This window comes from Scatophagus argus, chromosome 9 (assembly GCF_020382885.2).
Source record: "Scatophagus argus isolate fScaArg1 chromosome 9, fScaArg1.pri, whole genome shotgun sequence".
Lineage (NCBI taxonomy): Eukaryota > Metazoa > Chordata > Actinopteri > Scatophagidae > Scatophagus > Scatophagus argus.
In genome coordinates, this window is record NC_058501.1 from 3,131,565 (window position 1) to 3,151,236 (window position 19,672).

Below are 19,672 nucleotides of genomic sequence, written 5' to 3' on the forward strand. Positions count from 1 at the left end.
GCTTTGCCAGCAAAGTAATGGGCAGTTTGATCTTCCCAACACATCATCTCACTGCTCTACTTATTAACAATGTCTATTACATCATAAACATGTTGACAAATGAGTGTGAGAACTTACAGCAGTAAATCCACCCTGTATTTTCTGTCTTTGTTTTAATCTTTTCTTAATCCCCTGTACGTATGTAGTCAGGCTTAGAGAGGACCTGTGTTACATTCTAATCATGCAGCTAACGAAGGCATAGGTCTTAGCAATTCCTCCAGTAGCTCAATATGTGCTTCCCGGTAACTCTGTCTGTTCTGTCTCTGCAGCATCTCTTCTGAAAGGCCTGAAGCATGCCAACATTGTGCTCCTCCATGACATCATCCACACCAAGGAAACCCTGACTCTGGTCTTCGAATATGTGGTGAGACTGCACACTACCATGCTGAGATCACCCACTTGGACCCTGTTATGGGCCTACTGTAGAGGTCTGAAATTAGCTCAATAGTCTGTTTTTACTGGTTGTTCATAGAGAAAAGAAACCCCACAATTTTAAAAGAGCTCAGAGCTCCTTGCTTGTCTATGTGTCTTCAGTTTGATTGATTTGACCTCAGCGTCAGCTCACTGACTGAGTTTCAGTTTTTAATACTCTGCCTGCAGAAACATGAGCTGTGGATATTTTGATTGGCATACTCCTGTTTATAGGGTACTTGAAGAATGTTAAAGCAGCCTTGGCTTTTTCCACTCTTTGTTCGGTGCCATATGATGGCAGCCAGAAGAACCAGAGGCTGGCCTGTCTGTGCCCAGAACAGGAAGCCAGTGCAGCCATTTATTGGAAGGTCACTGTTTTAATATGTTTCCACAACTGTCTAGTCAAGTACAGTGGACACTGAAGGATTTTCCATCTGTGTATTTGTGGCCTATAGGAAAATGTCCTACTAGAAAATGCATTAACCACACTTTACAGATGGAAACTAAAATATGCTTGGGTTAGAGATTTCCTTTGCTAGGCTACGTCAATAATGGAGTTAATCGAGGTCAATAGAACCTGTCACAATGTGTGTTTACAATAATATCCCGATAGCAAGGCCCTGCATCGTGTCTGTACAGTTACTTTTTTAAATTACATTATTTTAAAGTGTATAAATCTCATTGATCTAAAATACATCTTTGATGGTTAATGTTAGGTTGGAGACCTGATTTACCTGTTGGGCCACAGGCTAAAGAAGACCTATAATTAGCAGCTAGTTCAGTTGCTGGTGAGATGTCACTGTTGGTTGCACTTGGTTTTAAGATGCAAGCTATGCAATACAGTATATAAAATAAGCACAGCAGAACACATTTTCAGATTTTTAAACATTATAGTTTATTTATATCTATTTGGAAATGAAGTTGCTGTTGTTAGCGTAACATCACATTGATTTGGGTGAGCAAGTAACTGTGCTCTGTTAACCAAGTGGCAACAATCTGATCTTAAAAGCAAGTTAAACAATTGGGATTCTATGAAGAATTTAGATATGCTACAATACTAATAATAAAACCCAGTCCTAATGTCATCTTTTTATCTTAAAAAGTAGTATTTTACAATAGATTATTATCAAGTTTTTTTTTTAATGAACTCCCGATCACTGACATTGACCACAAAAATTCAGATAACTAGACTTTTCTGGGAACTGCAGCACACTGTTGGTTCATCCATCATGCTACTTGTATTGTTAGCTAAGTTAGCTAAAAACCAACTGTTTAACAGCTTTATATGTCTGGTGCTTAAGATCTGGCATCTTCAGTCATCCCAACCATTTGTGTGATCCTTGTCACCCTTGAGCCACCTTCCATAACTGCTAAGATCACATCTAGCATGAACGAAGCTTCAAATTAGGGTCTTTTCCTAATCCTGTTCAGGCCACTGAAAGTCAAAACAATATTGCTGAATTATTGGGGCAGAGAAACTTAATCAGAGCATCTTTACTAGTTATTACTGTTCAGCACAGCCTCCACACATATTGTATTCCTGGTTTCTTCTTTAGCTTTATGGACAGAATTGGATAACACTAAAACTGCAATGTTCAGAACAGTCCAAATCCTCTGTTAACTCTCTGCATATCAACGGGCGACCATTTTTGATGGGTAAAATGCTGAGAGAGGTCAAATCTTACTCAGCTTGTCATTGCTTCAGCATTTAATGAAATTGAAAACAGTTCAATGCCCCCTGTTGGCAGATACAACGCATGTCAAAGGTTCGGCTTCTGAAGGAGACTTGAGTGAAGCTCAGTAGGTCATGCTTGGTAAAGAATGAGAGCAGAGTTCATTTTGCGTTTAAACACAAAAGTCTCTTAACCCTCCTCGTAATATCCTCCCTGATTATTTAAGGTCCTTGAATTAAGATTTTTTTGAATATGAAGAATGAGATGTTGAAGGTTAGCATATAGCCTGTGACATTCAGTGCCAATCGCACTACAGCACTAGAATCTCAGATCAACTGAAACATGTCATTCATTTGATAAAACTGGATTTAAAAAGCCCTTATGAACACACGCTACTCACAAAACTCAGATTAAAGTGTAAAATCAGGCTGTGCGGCTCGAACATGAATGAATATTGTGTTACTGCAGAGCCTATTTCTTGCTTGAAATGTTTTCTGAACCATATTTAGTGTGCTGTCTAGCTATATTGTGTGTCACCGAACTTAACATAGCCAATTTTGTGTTTTCACATATTTTAGTGTACTTTTTAGTTGTAATAAGGTTTCTTACTAGCGACCATATTGAAAATGGACATGAGAAGGACATCAAGGGACTCATGCACATGCAAATAACAAAGCAAAACATACAGTCTCAGATTCTAGATAATTCATTCTGTTTAAGACACCAATTACTCCACTATATCTTTACATAACAAATACTTGTTTGCTGCTATATTAATGTTCAAAAATCTCACATATTTAATGTTTAAATCCCAGGCTGAGCAAATGTGTTGGACTACTGTTTGGTTTCATGTTGATTCATCATTTTGTGTCGTGGGCTGTAATCAGCCTGTGCTGTTTTACATACAGAGAGCTTTTCAACCAGAAAATATCAGTTCATTGCTCTCCTCTCAAAGCCTAATGATGATTGACAAGAAGAGTGCGAGACACACAGGAAGAGGGGGCATCGAACTGAGGAAAAGAAACAATGAAATGTATTACTGACCGGCTAGAGGAGAAGTGTGAGATGGACAGACATGTCCATGATGGAGCATCTGTCTGAATTATTCAGCAGAGACTCTGCTGGTGTGATGAGCAGTGGGAGATAGTTCAGATTGTAAATATCAGTGTGATTCCAGAGCTATCCTCAATCTGCTACCAAAACACAGGGGTGAAGGGCAGGCCAGTGTAACACTGCATGTCAGCAGATGCTGACTCTCTGATAGAGAAGACATCTGCTCAGCTTCCAAACAAATCACCTCACGACTCATGCGGTAAATACCACAAAAAATGTAGATCTCTGCAGATCTCTTAAAGACAGGAAGGAAATGCACTAAGTGTCCAAAAGTATGTGGACAACACTGTCCACAATGAACAGTTTATTTTTGTATTTAGCAATATCCGATTTCCACTAAATTTAGAAATGTCCACTTATGGGCTCTTCTGCCTCACACTAAACAGTATTGACATCCAAACATCATGGTGTCCTATCCGTAGATTCTCAGGCTTGTTTTTAAGTTGTTTTAAGATTGTCTCATGTTTTTATATTAACATTGTGGTCTTTTGCTTTTATTTTACAGCACACAGACCTGTGTCAGTACATGGACAAACACCCTGGGGGTCTTCATCCAGACAATGTGAAGGTACAACATGCATAATCATGCTGGTCACAAGACATAAGGTTTAATGAGCACATAAAGGTGTGGTGGGCGTGGATGGTAAACAGAAATGTTGCCAACACATACAGGCGAGGTGGACGATATAACAAGAAACATGCATCAGCACAACACGCATCAGGTTTTGGTAGGCCTTCTGATGAACTACTGTGTAGAGTCTACTCTAGTGGTTATCAGCCTGGGGGTTGGGGCCTTATGAGGGTCCATGAGATAAAACTGCAGGGCGGCATGGTGATTAAATATAAATATCTGCTGCCCAGCCATAAATCAAAAAAGTTTGGGACACCCTGGTTCACATTTTAGCTGTTCAGTTTATAAGCTCATCAGTAGCTATTCTATTTTTGGACCTTTTCTGTTGTTATTAAGTAGCAATGTTAGAGAGGTAACAGAAATGAGATAGAGAAAGAGATGCAGCAAAGGTCCTCAGCTGGGGCATTCTAGTTCATAATTGGCATCTTAACACCTAAGTCTCGTATACACCCTCTTTTCAAACACTTAAACAGCATATTCCCTCTATGCTGTCTGTGTTATTGCACCATACACTTGTGGAATCAAAAATAGAAACAATCAGTTTTTCTGAGAGAAGTCATTCCCAGCCCCTCTCTGCAACAGGCTGAATATCAAAGGCCCTCACAGTTTAATGTGTCAAACCTCAATCATATTGAACTTGTTGAGCGGCAGAGAAACAGAAGCATCGTGTGTGTTCTTTAGGGAAAACACCTTCATCTCCTTAGTTTGACGTCAATATGTGCTGACACTATGCACCAAGCCAGCAATAATGAGCCTGAAAAAGAGGGGCTGATTAAAACTAAAAATAATGAGCTGCCTGGGTTATCCCTCGACCAGACATTTCAGTTCTGAGATCCACCAGCCTCCACAACAACAAACAGGAGAAACATTGCCTCCATCAACTGAGAACAAGTCAATGCGTTTGCCACAACATCCTAAGTGGCTTATTTAATGAATTTAACCAATAAAAGAGAAATGTGTCATTAATTATACCAAACGTATGCCATGAATTCAACAGGTTTGGATGGAAAATGAAAGTAGCATCCAGGAGGATAATTCAACAACAAGAAGGGTTCACTCGGCTCATGATTTTCTCTCCTTTCTAACATGTCACAAGTGAACACTCACTCATTGATGTGTTTCCTCTTTGTGAGAGGATGTTGATAATGTTAAGGTGGAAAGAAACAATGATGGAGTGAATGAGGCCACATGGTGTTGGTGCTGGTGTTGGGATGTTCTGTCACACAGGAAGGTGACAGTTCAGGCTACATGGGTTATGTAACACAGCTCGTACCTTTTGCCACTGAAGATTTACATAAGTTATATGTTTTTCCTGCTGACAGCAGCCTCATTGAGATTCACATGAATAATTTAGGATTATTCCGAGTGAACAGAGCGAGGTGTTGCTTGGCTCCCGCTGACTTTGTTACTTACTGGTGAGATGCCTGAGTTGTGATTTCTAATCTGCTGATAGGCCTTTGTTCCTGTGCAGTCATGTAAAGGTGGCTGCAGTCGATCTTCCCAGCTTGAATACAATAGTTGTAATAATGCGTCATAAGAAAAGAGAAAGAAAAGAGATGCTATTCTTTGCATCTCTTTTCTTTTTAATCTCAGTATCGTTTGGTTAATCCTAGATATTGGAGCTTTTGGTTTTCTCTTTTGTTTCTCAAAGTGTGCACTGAATTGTATTTGAAATGCAATGAATGGTATGAGTCTTGACATTCATGAATTCACAAGCTGTGGCAGGGGGTTTTTCAGTTTCACAAATGACAAGCAGTTTGTACAACCAACCAACATCCGAATATGTTTTTAATAAAAACTGCAAATACTTTTCATACATACAGCTCAATTACATTTATTTAAAACACTGAATATCTTTCTGTGCACTGAAAAATATTCTCCATATATATTTGTGAATCTTTCTGTGCACATTCATTAACACTGAGACGCCTCTGAATCCACAGAAATGTGATGTGAAATGTACTTTATCGTGTAAATGTCAGACATCCTAATGCTCAGCTGAGAGCAAGTGACAGTAATGTAACTCCGGTTTCTCACTACAGTCCATATTTTAGTCAGTCCAGTTATTCTCAAACTGTGAAGCAGACAACAAGATGTGTGTTCTACGTGCACTTCTCACCTGCAATGCAAATACTTTTCAAAAGCAGCTCGTGTGATGGCCAGTACTGTTTTTTTCTTTAGTCAGGAGTGTTTCATAAAGAAGAGTCAGAAAAGCAGAAACAGCCTGACTTGAGTGAACCCAGATGAACCATATAATTATCTGTATTCAAAGCATGCAACACAGACCCCCGGGCAGGCTCAAACTGCAGAGTTGCATGATGGAATTATTTCAAAAACAGCCGCAGTGGCTCTGTGCAGCTTCCCCGTGTCAGCCTTGTCAACGCAGGGAGGTTGCCAGGTTTGGTACTACTGTGCTTTTACAGAGCTAAAACCAAAACCTGTGCTCACTGACTGTATCTGGAAACCTGCCCTATACCCAAAGGTTAAATTGTCCAGTACTGTCAGGGCAGTACTGGACTCACAGCCCCACCCCCTACCAGCAAAAGAAAGATGGCAATCGAGCAACTTGCATTGTCAGCCCACTTTGATTATGCATTAGTAAGCTCTGAAATTAAAAAGAAGATCTGTCACCAATTTGGTGGTCAAAGATGACTTTGACCTCACCAAACACATTTTCAGTTTTAACCCAAGAATTTATGTACTAATTAAGACAGAATGTCTAACAGAATAAAATGAAGTGATGACATTTTGGATCCAAAAGGTCAAAGATCAACTTCAGTGTGACATCATAATGTTTTCTGTCCATTATTCAGCACCATAACTCAGGAACAAAGAGGCAGATTGTGTCCATATTGCACATTTGCTCAGATGCTGAGTTGGTAATCATGGGTGTCCACCTTTAAACTTTGCTGATTGTACAGATGTTCTGAGCTGCTGTTAAACATGTGTATGAAGCCTCTGTGTTTTAGAATTTGTAGCCTCTTTGCAGTAACATCCCTATTTAAAGCTTTGTAGACCACAATAAGCTCATTGGTTCTGGTGATATTGTGCTTCAGATAAATGTTGATTGTTGGGTCTGTACAGACATGGATGTACTTGATTTGTGTGTGGAAACATTTAACTTTGAGTTGGTCATTTTAGTTTTTCCACTTTGAGTGGCAGTGGGCAGTCATATATTTCACCTTGAATGCATCTAATGCCACACTGAAAAGACAAAGCTTGCGGCTGTTTCAATGATGTGAAATCAGCAACGTTTCAATTCTGACACAAACATAAGCACCATGAAGGAGGTTAGTATCTGTTAATGTGTGTTTTATGACTGGCTGTGAGGTAGTGCAGTCACTCGACCATCCTCATATTTACTAATCAGCAACATAAAAGCTATTAGTGCTTCCACTCATGCTAGATCAAATTAACATTCAGAGACACACACTCAGACCCTCACTGCTAATGTAATTATTGGTCAAGAACCAGAGAGCTGTGTGGGGGGTCTCTGCATGTACGTGTGTGTGTGTGTGTGTGTGTGTGTGTGTGCGTGTGTGTGTGTGTGTTTTTGCTGTTTAGAATTAAAAAATATACTGAAGTTTCTGCTTGAACTTGAACTAGATGATCTGTGTAAAATCTATTGGAAACTGTCTTGTTGTGCAGCACCATTAACTTTTCTCACCCCATGTACAGTACTTGCGGGCAGTTTGTTAGCAGCGCTGCTGTAACTGAACACAGTGTGTATGACCTCATCCGGGCGGCCGCTCAAGTGCTCTTCTTATTAGATTATATGCAGTCAGCTTAAGGCCCCTGTCTCAATGACAACTCCATAGATCAGTCGGAAACTGACACCCACAAGCCATGCCAAAATACAAGCCAAATAACAGCTTTCATTTGCTCTCACAATCACATTACAGGGGAAGCTACAGATAGCACATTAGTCATCATGTTTCGTATGAAAGAGAGGTCATCACAGCAAGTATCTGACCCATGGAGCTTAAAAAAAGAATCAAACACAATAGTCAAGTCCAAATAACAAAATCATTTGGTCACTTCATAAGATTATTTGGTGTTAAATTTTATTTTAAAGCATCAATGGTTGGTTGTTTTTTTTTTGTTCCACACTGGTCTTTCTTTTAGACATCTTGAAGAAACCCTAAATGAATCTTAAAAAGTCTTAAAGAACTGTGTAACTTGATAGTAATTATGGAGATAATAGAGACATACGTCTGAAACATTTATTTGAGTTAGAATTGAGTCAGCTCCGTGTTCATAAGATGGTGTTGACTTCCTTGACAGAATTATGTATTTTAAACACAAATAACCATTTTATTTATTTATTACTGGTAACTACCCTCTAGTGTTGCAATATACCAGCATCAATGATAATATTAAAAAAATGAAATATTGATATCATGTTAATAATACTCAGCCCAGATATTTCAGTCTTTCCACTATTGATTAAGTGTAATTTTGTACATTTCTGCTGGTTGATCTTCTGTGCCCTACACTTGTATTTTGAGTGACATTTATTTGCCAAAAAAGAGACAACACACACAATAAGAAAGGTTTATGATCAATTTGATGGATAGAATTTATTTATTTATTTCTAACTTTTTTATGAATATTGTGATCACAATGATTAATGGTTAATTTGACTAATCTTGTAGTGAAACTCTGATATCACAAAAGCCCTGTATATGTTGAATATTACGACTTTTCTTCTGTTTAGCTGACCTGTTTTGTCTAAAATACACTTCGTCATGCTAGCAATAGTGGATCGGTTAAAAACCACCTTTGTTTTATCTATAATTAGTTAACAATAACAAAAATATGCTCTTGCACTTTGTCAGCACTTCTTGTAAGTGTTTTCTGTAAATGATTACTAATAGAAACTTGCGTGTAGGATGTAAATAATAGAAGCCGTAAAAGAAGAGCTGTTCTTTTAATAAGTTGATGCTGCTTTGTTTTAAGAGGACACAAATCACAAATGTTTAGAGCCGCAGCCATATCGCACAAATGGAAATTATATGGACTTATTCACCATCTGCCTGAGGTGAAGCCTCACGACTTGTAAACCAGGTTATAATAGCACATGTTTGTTGGCTGCAGAGGAACATCCTGTTGGAGAAATTCCTGACTTTATGAGTCTTTAGTGCAAGTCAAGTGCAATCAGTTGTGTTCAATAAAGAAGTATGTTTTGGGGTGTGTTTGTTTGATTGACTGCTCTCTCGTCCTATTGCAGTCAGCTGTGGTGGTTATTGTTTGTTCATCCACACTCCGTCGATCCTCATCTTTGACCAAATATAGATTTTTGTGACCACAGTGAGTACCAATATGCCAGCAAGTGGGAGACAAATTTTAGACTTGAAAACATGTCCATAGAAATGTTTGAGTGGCATCAAAGACACTTGGTCTGTGTTGTTTTATGGCCTGTGTACTGGTGTCTCGGTAGTCCTATATTTACACACAGAGGCCCTGCATTACAACACAGCTGCTCATTAAAACATAAGCCAAAGACAATTCTGGGCATATCTGGAACGTTATAGTCCTCTGCGGCCAGTGCACAGTGCAGGTTGATGCTGTCTCTTGACTCAAACCATTAAGGACAACACTGTACAGATGCTTAGTGGAAAAGATTAGGGCTCTTTCAATGCCTGCTGGCAGATGGTGGACCCTTTTCACTCCATTTAACACTGCTTCATTTTAGCGCTCCATGACTGAGTCACTGCTTTTACTCATTTCAGCAAAACGCTGCTTCATAGATTGGTCGGTGACTTTAAATAAATAAAAAATAAGGTGTTCTGAGTCTTTTCAATGATAAATTCAGTACTATGATGTTGATAAATTGATGATAAATTCAGTACTATGATGTTCTGAACTGTTACTGATACACTTTTGAACACTTATACAAGACACAGTATTTACAAGGCCAAAAAGATGTCAGTTGCTGTGTTGGGGATATTGATCGCTCTTTTGGCCTGTCTTGAGACGTAAAGTCACCTGACAAGGACCTCTTGTGGCTGTCCAGTTGTGCTACATTCCATTTACTTCAGAAGTTGGAAGTCGCCTCTGGGGTGTCACTAGTTGACCCCATTGCTATAGACAGATTAGCCATTGTTAACAACACGACTTGATAACCATGGTGCGTGGTTATCAACGTGGGCATACAAAATACCCTTCAATGTCAGGGCTGTGTGTACCACTGAGACACAAATAAGACAGAAGTGTTAGTAAACAGTGTATTATGCTACAGCATTAACTACTGCTGAAGCATGGGGTAGCCATCTTGGATTTTGAGATCAAGGTTGTTAAGTTTCTCTTGACTTTCCCAGGCGGAATTCCAACTTACATTTATGCACTCAACCCTTATGCTCTTTTGTCATATAATTTTGCCAAGTGTGATTGGTTATCCACACAAGGTAAACAGTGACCTGTCAACACATGAGTGTTGTTAGACTTCCAACTATTTGTTAATGAGACACAATTCATTGATTGCTATTAGGTTACAAGGTAAGGCGTTACAAGGCTACATTTACTGGGATGTTTGTATTTACACTGTTGCTCTCAGGAGAAAATATCATGTATACAATTGGAAGCAAAGCCTTTTCGTATCATTGCTAGTGGGACCAGGACTTTAAGACTTGTTTTCGTTTGTCCTAAATCAGTCAGTCTCCATGCCTGAATGTCTGGAAGCTTGCAGGCTTCGAGCGTGTTCCATATTGACATTGCACTGAAGCACAGTATCTTTCCTCTGCTCTTGTGTTCTGTGCTGTTTTACTTTGTTTTCGTCCTTGTGAAACCATATGAACCCCAGTGTTCTGCTGTCACTTTGATATATTGCCTCATGCTTTGCTGCACATTGAATATCAGACAGAAGGGCCAAATTTCACTCTATTCTCCACGTAGATAAGACAGAGCCGATCCAGTTCACGCATTTTTCATAATGCTTATCTTGATCGAGAGTTCTGTTGGCCCTAGGCGTGATGGCAATAAGTATTTCATCATTAGAAAAATGACAGTGTGTCTATTGGTGTGCTAATGATGGATTGTTGTTCATGCAGTAGGGTCACTCCTCAGGTGATAGATTATGTTAATGGTTGATTTAACTACGATCACACGGTTTGTTTCTCCTGCAGTTATGAACTAATAATGCATCATGATTAAATAGAGACTCTCTCTCTCTCTCTCTCTCTGTCACTCTCTCTCTCTCTCTCTCTCTCTCACACACACACACACACACACTAACGAGTATGCAGGGGTTTTTCTCCTCAGTGACAGAACTATGCATTAATTTATGATGTGAATTACCTATTAGTCTCATTGCTTTTCAAAACAACTTGTTGTGGGTATGTTTCAGACTGAACAGGGTTCTTCTCCTAAAAATAAATTTAGATAATGTTGAATGACGGACTGCAGTATTTCCAACAATTAGATGGATGTTACGTTGTCCTAGTACAGAGCAAACAATGAGACAGCTGTATTAAAAAATAAAAAGTCAAAAGTACAACACTGTACACTTTGGAAGGGAGCAGTCCCACAGTGCATTGCAGTGGGAAACATCCAATCACTGAGCCTCAAAATTTGTTGCTATGCAGCTCATGATATTATGAAGTTATAAATGAATGCACCACTGCAGTGATTTTACATATGAAGATCAGTCTCTTATTCATGAGAATTACTAATCAGTCTGTGAAAAAAGCTGAGGAGCTCTGAATGTGTTAACTTTTTTTATTGGCTTGCGGTTTTATAACAGAAAACCTGTGATACAAACTGGAAGGTTGAAAGGAGTGCCACAGCGTTTTCAAGTGTCCTCTCTACAGCAACGCTGAATCTCATTGATGGGCACTACTCTTGAATCAGCCATCACAAATTTCTTGAAAACTATATTTAAAAAAAAAAAAAAAAAAAAAAAAAAATCCAATAAAACGTTTTCCTAGCGTAGAGTTCATAAAAGTATTTGTTCCCCTCCAGCTAGCAACACTCCTCAGTGAAAGTTCCTACCAATACTGTAAGTGACCCAAAGCAAAGAGGTGACACTTACTGGAACAAGGTGGTGTCCCATGTACAGTGAAGTGAAATGGCTCCTACATATACTTCAAAAGAATAACAAAGATTAGTTTAATAACCGACTGGTATTTCTAAATGACTCGTCGGTTAATTGCGCCCATCCCCAGTCATAACTCATTTCAATAACATATAACATCATACAATCACACTAGTTCTTGTACACTGAATCACATCTACACAGACGACCACCGAGTGTTGGAGAGGACAGTTGCTGAAAGTGAAAACTCTTTCATCTGTTATGTATTTTCACTCTTTTTTTTCCCCACTTTGTACGGTCATTATGTATGTTCCATCTCACTCTAGTGGTTAATTGGTGTGGTCACACCTTTAGCTGCAGGGGTTTTTTTTTTTTTTTTTTTTTTTCATTACATTTACCCAGATGGACATCTCATAGTCACTTATTATACTTGGGTGAGCTTGGACTGGCAAGCAGATGTCTGTGTCAACAAGCCAAATGCTCGCCTCTGACCATGCTGAGGCTTTTTGAAGTGTGCAGGAGCATAAATCTGGCTAATTATTGACTAAACTGAAAACTGGCCATATTGAGAACAACATATAGTATTATTATTATCATTATTATTGCTGAACGTTCAGTCTGATTAATCTCCACAAACCACTTGTACTTTTCCTCAGATATGGGAATGAGAATGGAAACGGGTTGAAGCCAAACAGAAAATGAAAAAAAGCCTCTTTAAAGGTTTGACGTTTGCATTGAAGAGCTGACTGAAGAGAATGGAAGTGTGATTTCTCTTTCTTTTTATTACTGTGCAGTTGCGTTTTTAACAAGGCGAGTGCTTTTCACAAGTGTGTTTTGATATACATGAGTAAACACACATTTCCCATGCTAATTTTCTGCGCCATAGCTCATCTCTCGCCCGCTGAGTGCAGGAATAGTAAACTGTTGACCCGGTGACTCCAGATGCCAGACAGGGCCCGTCCCTGATTGGACTCCACGGTGCTTCAATCAGCTTAATTGGCCGAGACTGGAGTTTCAGTGAGAGGAGAGAAACGAGAAGAGAATGTTGGAATTGGAATAAAATGAAAGGCTGGTTCGTGCGTGCCTCATTATTTGTTGATTGACACGTCTGCAGGGGGGAGGGCGGGTAGTGGGGGTGAGGGGCGGGGGTGAAGAACAGAAAGTAAAACAAGTTCAATGTAGTTCTGACTTACGCATTAGAATTGCGTTGTTGCTCATTTTTGAAAGCTGGCACAGACAGAGGCAGATTAGACACTTACTGCAGCCTGCATGTGCATTTGCTATGTGGCTGCAGCTTGTGTTCATGAATTCCATAGGCAGGTGGGGGAGCTGTGTTTAATTTCACTAATAAGATAATTGGCTGTAAAAATTTTAATTTAAATGCAATTTAAGTTTTATTCACATCAGCAAAAGTGAATTCATGCATTTTTCATGAGTATTTCTTTCATGAGTGAAGCCTTTAGGGTTGCTTACTTTAAAATACTTTAATAGTTTCAAAGAAAAAAAACATAATTTTGTCCCAGAAATTTACTTAAAATGATACGTTGAAGTACTCTGACATAATATAAATAACTTAAATGACAGCCCAGCGATATAACCATGGCCAACATTACGCTGTGTAGGTCAATCTGTTGGGCAGTTACACCTACAAAACTGTGAAATTACATTATAAGAGGGTGTGAGTGGTTATCATGTCTAAGAGCACTGTTAGTTGAACTTATGTTTCATGTTCCTGCAGTCCAGGAAGCTGTAAACACAACATTGACATTAAATCACCTTATGAAGCTGTATATAAGTAAATATCTGTCTATTTACACGTATAGCAGACAGGAGCAATATTAGCATTAATAAGCTTTATCATAGGATAGAGATGAAATGACTCTTACCTCATGTTTTAGCTTTGGTGTCTTCAGCTGCTTCACTATGCTCACGAGCTTGCGGACTGCTTCACAAAATGTCGAGTAAAGCCGAAAAGAACAACCAATCTGGTGATGATTCTTAGTGTGTTCATCCAGCAGTTTGTGTAACCATCCACTCATACATCCATTTCCTGTAAAACGTTATCCGTGCAGGGTCATGGGTTGGCTGGGGCCTATCTCAACTAACAATGGGTGATAGATGGGAGAGAAAGGCTGCCAGTCAGTCTCAGAGCCCAGGTTGTGTATTTCTGAAAAACATTTTTTCTGAGATTTATCATACATGTTCTCAGATAAATACATTAAATTTAACAATATGTGATTTCAAAGCTGCACTAACCAGTATTCTTATATGAAAACTGGCTGTCCATGTTCACAACTTTTCAAATTTCACTTCCAGCAGTTGTGTGGTATAAATGTATTTATCTTAAAATACAGATGATAAACCTCTCAGTGGGAGACTGCATTGACTTACAGCAGCTTGTTGACTTCATCTGTCTAAACTGGCCAGGCCAACAACCTTCTGTTTCATAGCATACACTGGACCTGGAAATAAATGTTGTTTAGTACGAAAAATTTGGATTCTTTCACCCTCTCTGGGTCAAAGTTAGCTGACTTGAACTTTTCTTTCTGCACTGCCTTCCTGCCCCCTGCTGTCAGCAATCCTGTCAAGGTCTGTGCAATCGATTTGCTGCCCTAAACAGAAAATGAAAAGGAGGCAGCAGCCCCGCCCAGCTCCATATGTTTGATCTGATTCCAGCTAAAGTCTGCCACACCTTTCTGCTGTCGCCTTCCTCTTTTCTTTCCGCTTTCTAAATCACCATTCTGAGTGAAATTAATAAAATGCATCATACTTCACAATGCATGCACTGAAGAAGTCATTTTCAAGCAGGAATAGACAATTTACTACTTATTTTTACTCTGACCCATTTCAGCAGTGAAATCAGTGTTCAGTAGTGGAGGAAATAGTGGTTGCGTTCTTGACTGAACACAGCCATCAGTATTGATTTTGGTGTTTGTGCCTTTGTGAGAGAGACAGCATGTCATCGAACCATTTGTAAATAACCTGCCTGTTGTCATTTGGCTGGAGTGAAGTCCCAGCCCTTTCTGATGGATAGGTTATTCCACATGTCTCTGCAGTCAACAGTTGCTTTGTTTAATGTGCACAGAGAGCTGAAGGTTTAAGTCTTAAGAGACCCATGGGAGAATAGCCATTAAAGGGAGCATTGACATTCATGTTAATTATAATATAATAATAATTTCTTTTTGTTCACTTCTATATTCTAGCTATTCCTGTACCAGTTACTGCGAGGCCTGTCCTACATCCACCAGAGGTACATTCTTCATCGCGACCTGAAACCACAAAACCTGCTCATCAGCGACACCGGAGAGCTCAAACTCGCTGACTTCGGTGAGTAGGCTGGAAGCTGTCACTGCTGTTTGTGTGTCGGAATAGCTGCTCTGCCACTGTGCATCAGTTCTGATGTGATAACAGAGGAGACTGATGATTGCACAATCACTGTTTTTTGTTGTTGTTTTTTTTTTTTTTACACAAATTTGTATTTATTATTGTCATTATTTGTCCTTTTGCAGAAGACACATTGAAATGTAAAATGTAAAAATCATCACTCATCTTGAGGTTGAGGTTATTTGGGGTCCAACACACTGACTGCCATGTGTCTTGGAATATATGACATTATATGAAACACATTATACATCATATTATTACACAGTGCAATGTTTTTGACTCAAAAGACAAAAAAAATGTTGCCTGTTCCAGAGTAATGAGGTTCTTGGAAAGACCTGCCATTTTGGGGGATTGACTTTTTGGCCGACTTTGGATGGTCTGTCGGTCCATCCATCTGTCCGACATTTTGGCCCAAATCATGATATCTTGAACTACTAGTTGACCCGTTGACCTTTTCTTTTTCACAAACGTTCATCTACTGCTTGAATTTTTACATCATGGGCATATCAAAATCAAAGAGCAGATCACTGGGAAAGTCACGTAGCACTTTTATGCTTCCATCTATTTATTGCCTCTGTGTGTGTGTGTGTATGTGTGTGTCTTAGAAACCCCTCCTGAAGTGGCACCATATGGCTTAGATCCATGCTCAGTAAACACTGCCTACATGGCCTGTCTGGCATCCTAGGGGGCAGACAAACAGGCAATCCAGCCTTCTGTACACCCCATCCATCCATCCATCCATCCATCCATCCATCCATCCACACATACATACACACAGCCATACATACATCCATACATACATACTTACATATGCACGTTCAATGTCCTCAGTCCAACAGCTCATTCTTTAACCCACCCATTCCCTAAGTCCCTCAACCTTTTTCATTCCCCTCTAGCATCCATCTCCTCCACTCTCCATCCCTCTGTCAGACAGATGGTGGGAGGAGGAAGGTGGCAGCTTCATCAATAATGCAAACTTTGTATTAGTGCAGAAACATTACTGCAAGGGAAATGAGAAGGAGAAAATATTGGACAAAATACCAAATGAGCAAGAATGAAAATCCCTGGCCTAATAGTCTGTCACCGGAGCTGTGCTCATCGACAAACATGCACAAAACACAGAATCAGCCTTTGCCTGAGGGATGCCAGATGAGGAAGGTGTGTGTGTGTGTGTGTGTGTGTGTGTGTGTGTGTGTGTGTGTTAGTGTGTGAGAGAGAGAGAGAGAGAGAGAGAGATTATGTGGCCGCCAGGACTCCCTGTGGTCCCGGGCCTTGGCAGCAGGAATACTAACGGCCGACAGCTGAGACCCATGGTGCTGGTTGGGGTAAACAAGAGAGAGTGAGGCAGAGTGTCAACAAAGGAGGGCAGAGAGGTACAATGAGAGGTGGCAGAACACTCACTGGGAATGAGACTGTGTGCTGATAGGATGGAGGGTACAACAAGGAAAGTATTGAGAGGGGCTAATAGTCGAATCTGTTAGCATAGAACTTGATCTATCTTTGAGTTTCTTTCCTTTCTTGGTGCTCACCAGTGCTTTTGCTTTTGTATCAGTAGACTGATCCTGCAGTTTTTCTCATCCAACTCTGCAGTCCAGAGATACAGACTTTGATTTTAGCTATTCATGATTCTCAGACAATGATTCCCAAAGAAAAAGTCCAGGAGCTCCTCAGCAGCCAAGTCGTCACAGCCTTGCAGCGCAGTCAGTCTCTTTGGTGACCCCCTTCAAGCTTTGCTGTTCCCGTCTCCTATTCCCACAAGATTCCCACTCTCACTATATTACCTCATAGATGGTCAAAGCAGCTGGTTTTGTTCCTTCTTTTTCTTGTTCTTAGAGGTTTATTAACTCAGTGCTTGTCAGGCTCTAAAATTTCTAAAATTATTTTTATGATTTCTCATCAACCACAGTAGCCAGAGCTCCATATACGTGCTGCTGGGTGTGGAGTTGATCCAGATGCTCCCCTCTGCTCCTCTGTGGGTTTACTCACTTTTTAATGAGCTGCACAAACAACCGCCACCTAAATGAAGCACTGAGGATCCCACGTTTGATATCAAGGACACAACTAATTGAGACCAAATTAAACAGTGTGTGGGGAGTGATTTGTGTCATCTTTATAGTGGAGCTGTGTGGACCATAATCACTGCATCCCTCCCTCTCAGATGCTTAAACACCACCAGTTAAACTTATATAAACCCGCCAAAGTGAACTGTGAGCCCTTATCACTTATGCTATTACCGTTACTCAACTTGCAAATCTAAAATTGAATATCCTTTAATAAAAAGTGCAGTACCATCCAATGTGAAAATCTGTTATTGGACTAATGAAACGTGCTTGAGCTGTTTAATCCCCCACAGTGATCTTCGTTTCATTTCGTAAATTCCAAAAATCAGATTTGCAGATGTTTGAAAGGAAATGCATTTGGGCCCCAATGTCTTTTAGCCAGACACTGAACACAAACATAATGTCGCAGTGCCACAATGCACCCATTTAAAGCTTCAAGCTTTACCTTCATAGCATTTTAACCAAAAGCCCATTTAAATTATGATCCTCAAGACAAAATTAGTTCACTCATTAGCACTGACATTCACAGTGTTCTGGTCACAACAAAGTAATGCTACTGCCACGTCATGTGAGATTTACACTTTTTAAATATTTTTCTTGTAGATAATTACCAGATGGAATCTGAATCATTCAAAATCTGCGTTAATCACAGCCACATTATTAACAACTTTACTCACAAATGACCAGTCTGCTGGTTGTTTGTTTTTGTTTGTTTGTTTGTTTGTTTTTTGTATGATTTTGGTTGTAATCATTTAAATGATTTAATTATATAAATAAATGATATAAATGAAGTTTAACACTTCAGAACTGTAAAACTGTAGTAATAATGTGCCATCTTGCTTTTCATAAACCCTCATGGAGCCACACACACACACATATGTAAGTGCTGGCAACCAGCACACATTGAGGTCAAACATGAAATGACTGCTTTGAGACAATTTTATGATTACAAGCCCCTAAATATGAAAGGGGATTAAAAAAGCAGAGGAGCATTGCTCGTAGGCTGCGTACATAAAAGCCTCACGAGTGAGTGAATGTGTCCACAGTTTGGATGGACGTGCTAAAAGCCTTATGACAAGCCTTTGGACTTGAACACTGACTCATGGCCGTATGTCAGTCAGTGTCCTTTATCAGTTGCTTAAATTTGAAGAACTTACATTTATTTACGACTTTTTGGAATTAGACCTCCATCAGGTTGGTGGTTTGTTACACTGGGAGACCATCTTAAATAAAAGGAGCTGGTATGTCTGCCACCAACATTATTCCCCATGTGAAATAGAAGGCATAAATGCCAAACATCAATTTCCTATATGGCAGTCAATATCTCATTAAACACTATAAAGTAAAAGACATAAATGTACCACAGAATTTTCACATAAATGGGTAGATTCCTATAAAACAGAGCTGCCCAAAGTGCAGCCTGTGGGGCAGAGTTGGCCTGCCATAATTAATATATGATATAAAATATAAAATAAATTAAATTAAATTCAAACAAAATTAAATAACATAATACAAATCACAGAAAGTCAGTCAGTTGAGGGAACTCGGGAACATTTTTGCCTCTGGCCCCTGGTTCATCCTCCAAGGGACAAAAATTTGGGCACCCCTGGTATAAAATTAACACAAAATGACCTAAGCAATAAACTAGATACATTCCTAAATGCTGCAGGTTACATCTGTAGATGAACTAGCTACTGTGCATGAAATAAATCTGATTTTGCAAGTTAAACAGTGTGCAGGCATTTGCTTCCAACTTTTGATCCACTCATCCTTCTCCGCTACACCTGGTTCATGAAATAGTGCTAAGTATTCTTCTGCTCAGTGTCTGTTATCAGAGACCTTCTCTGTGGTTCATTCACACAAAAATTGAATGCTCTGACAGAGCCCCGTGTGCTTGTGAGAACCTGTTCCAGTTTCTAATGGAGCCCCAGGTTCCTCTCCAATGATGTAGTGAGCCAGTTGTACTCTCTCACAGAATGTTCGGGGGCCAGTTGTACATGTACTTTGCGTGTAGAGCTAGAAAATATCGAGGTTGAATAATTCATTTAACCAAATGTCCAAAGCTGAGAGATAGTTTATATCATGGATCATCTTACAAGAGAAGCATCAATTCATCACATCTAAACTAAAACATTTAATCCGTTATCAAAGTAGTTGTCATTGATTTTCTGTTGCGTGACTGCTCAATTGCAGATCTAGCCTCCCTCTTCTGTTTTCTACGCATATACTCTACTACAATACTTTATTCTACCTTTTTGGTACTTCAAACCACTCCACCCACAGTGAAATCAAACATGTCTGCTAACCTCTCCTGAGCTCATTCCTCTAT

At 39.5% G+C, this 19,672-nt stretch overlaps 1 protein-coding gene across 3 annotated transcripts in view; it reads left to right on the forward strand.

Moving 5' to 3' along the window:
* cdk14 (cyclin-dependent kinase 14) overlaps positions 1–19,672 on the forward strand; it is a 163,549-nt gene that overhangs the window by 64,623 nt on the left and 79,254 nt on the right. For all 3 annotated transcript variants that reach the window (XM_046400560.1, XM_046400562.1, XM_046400561.1), the window contains 3 exons: positions 309–403; positions 3,742–3,804; positions 15,103–15,226. In XM_046400560.1, the coding sequence (XP_046256516.1) occupies positions 309–403; positions 3,742–3,804; positions 15,103–15,226 (282 nt within the window). The remainder of the gene's footprint in view (positions 1–308; positions 404–3,741; positions 3,805–15,102; positions 15,227–19,672) is intronic.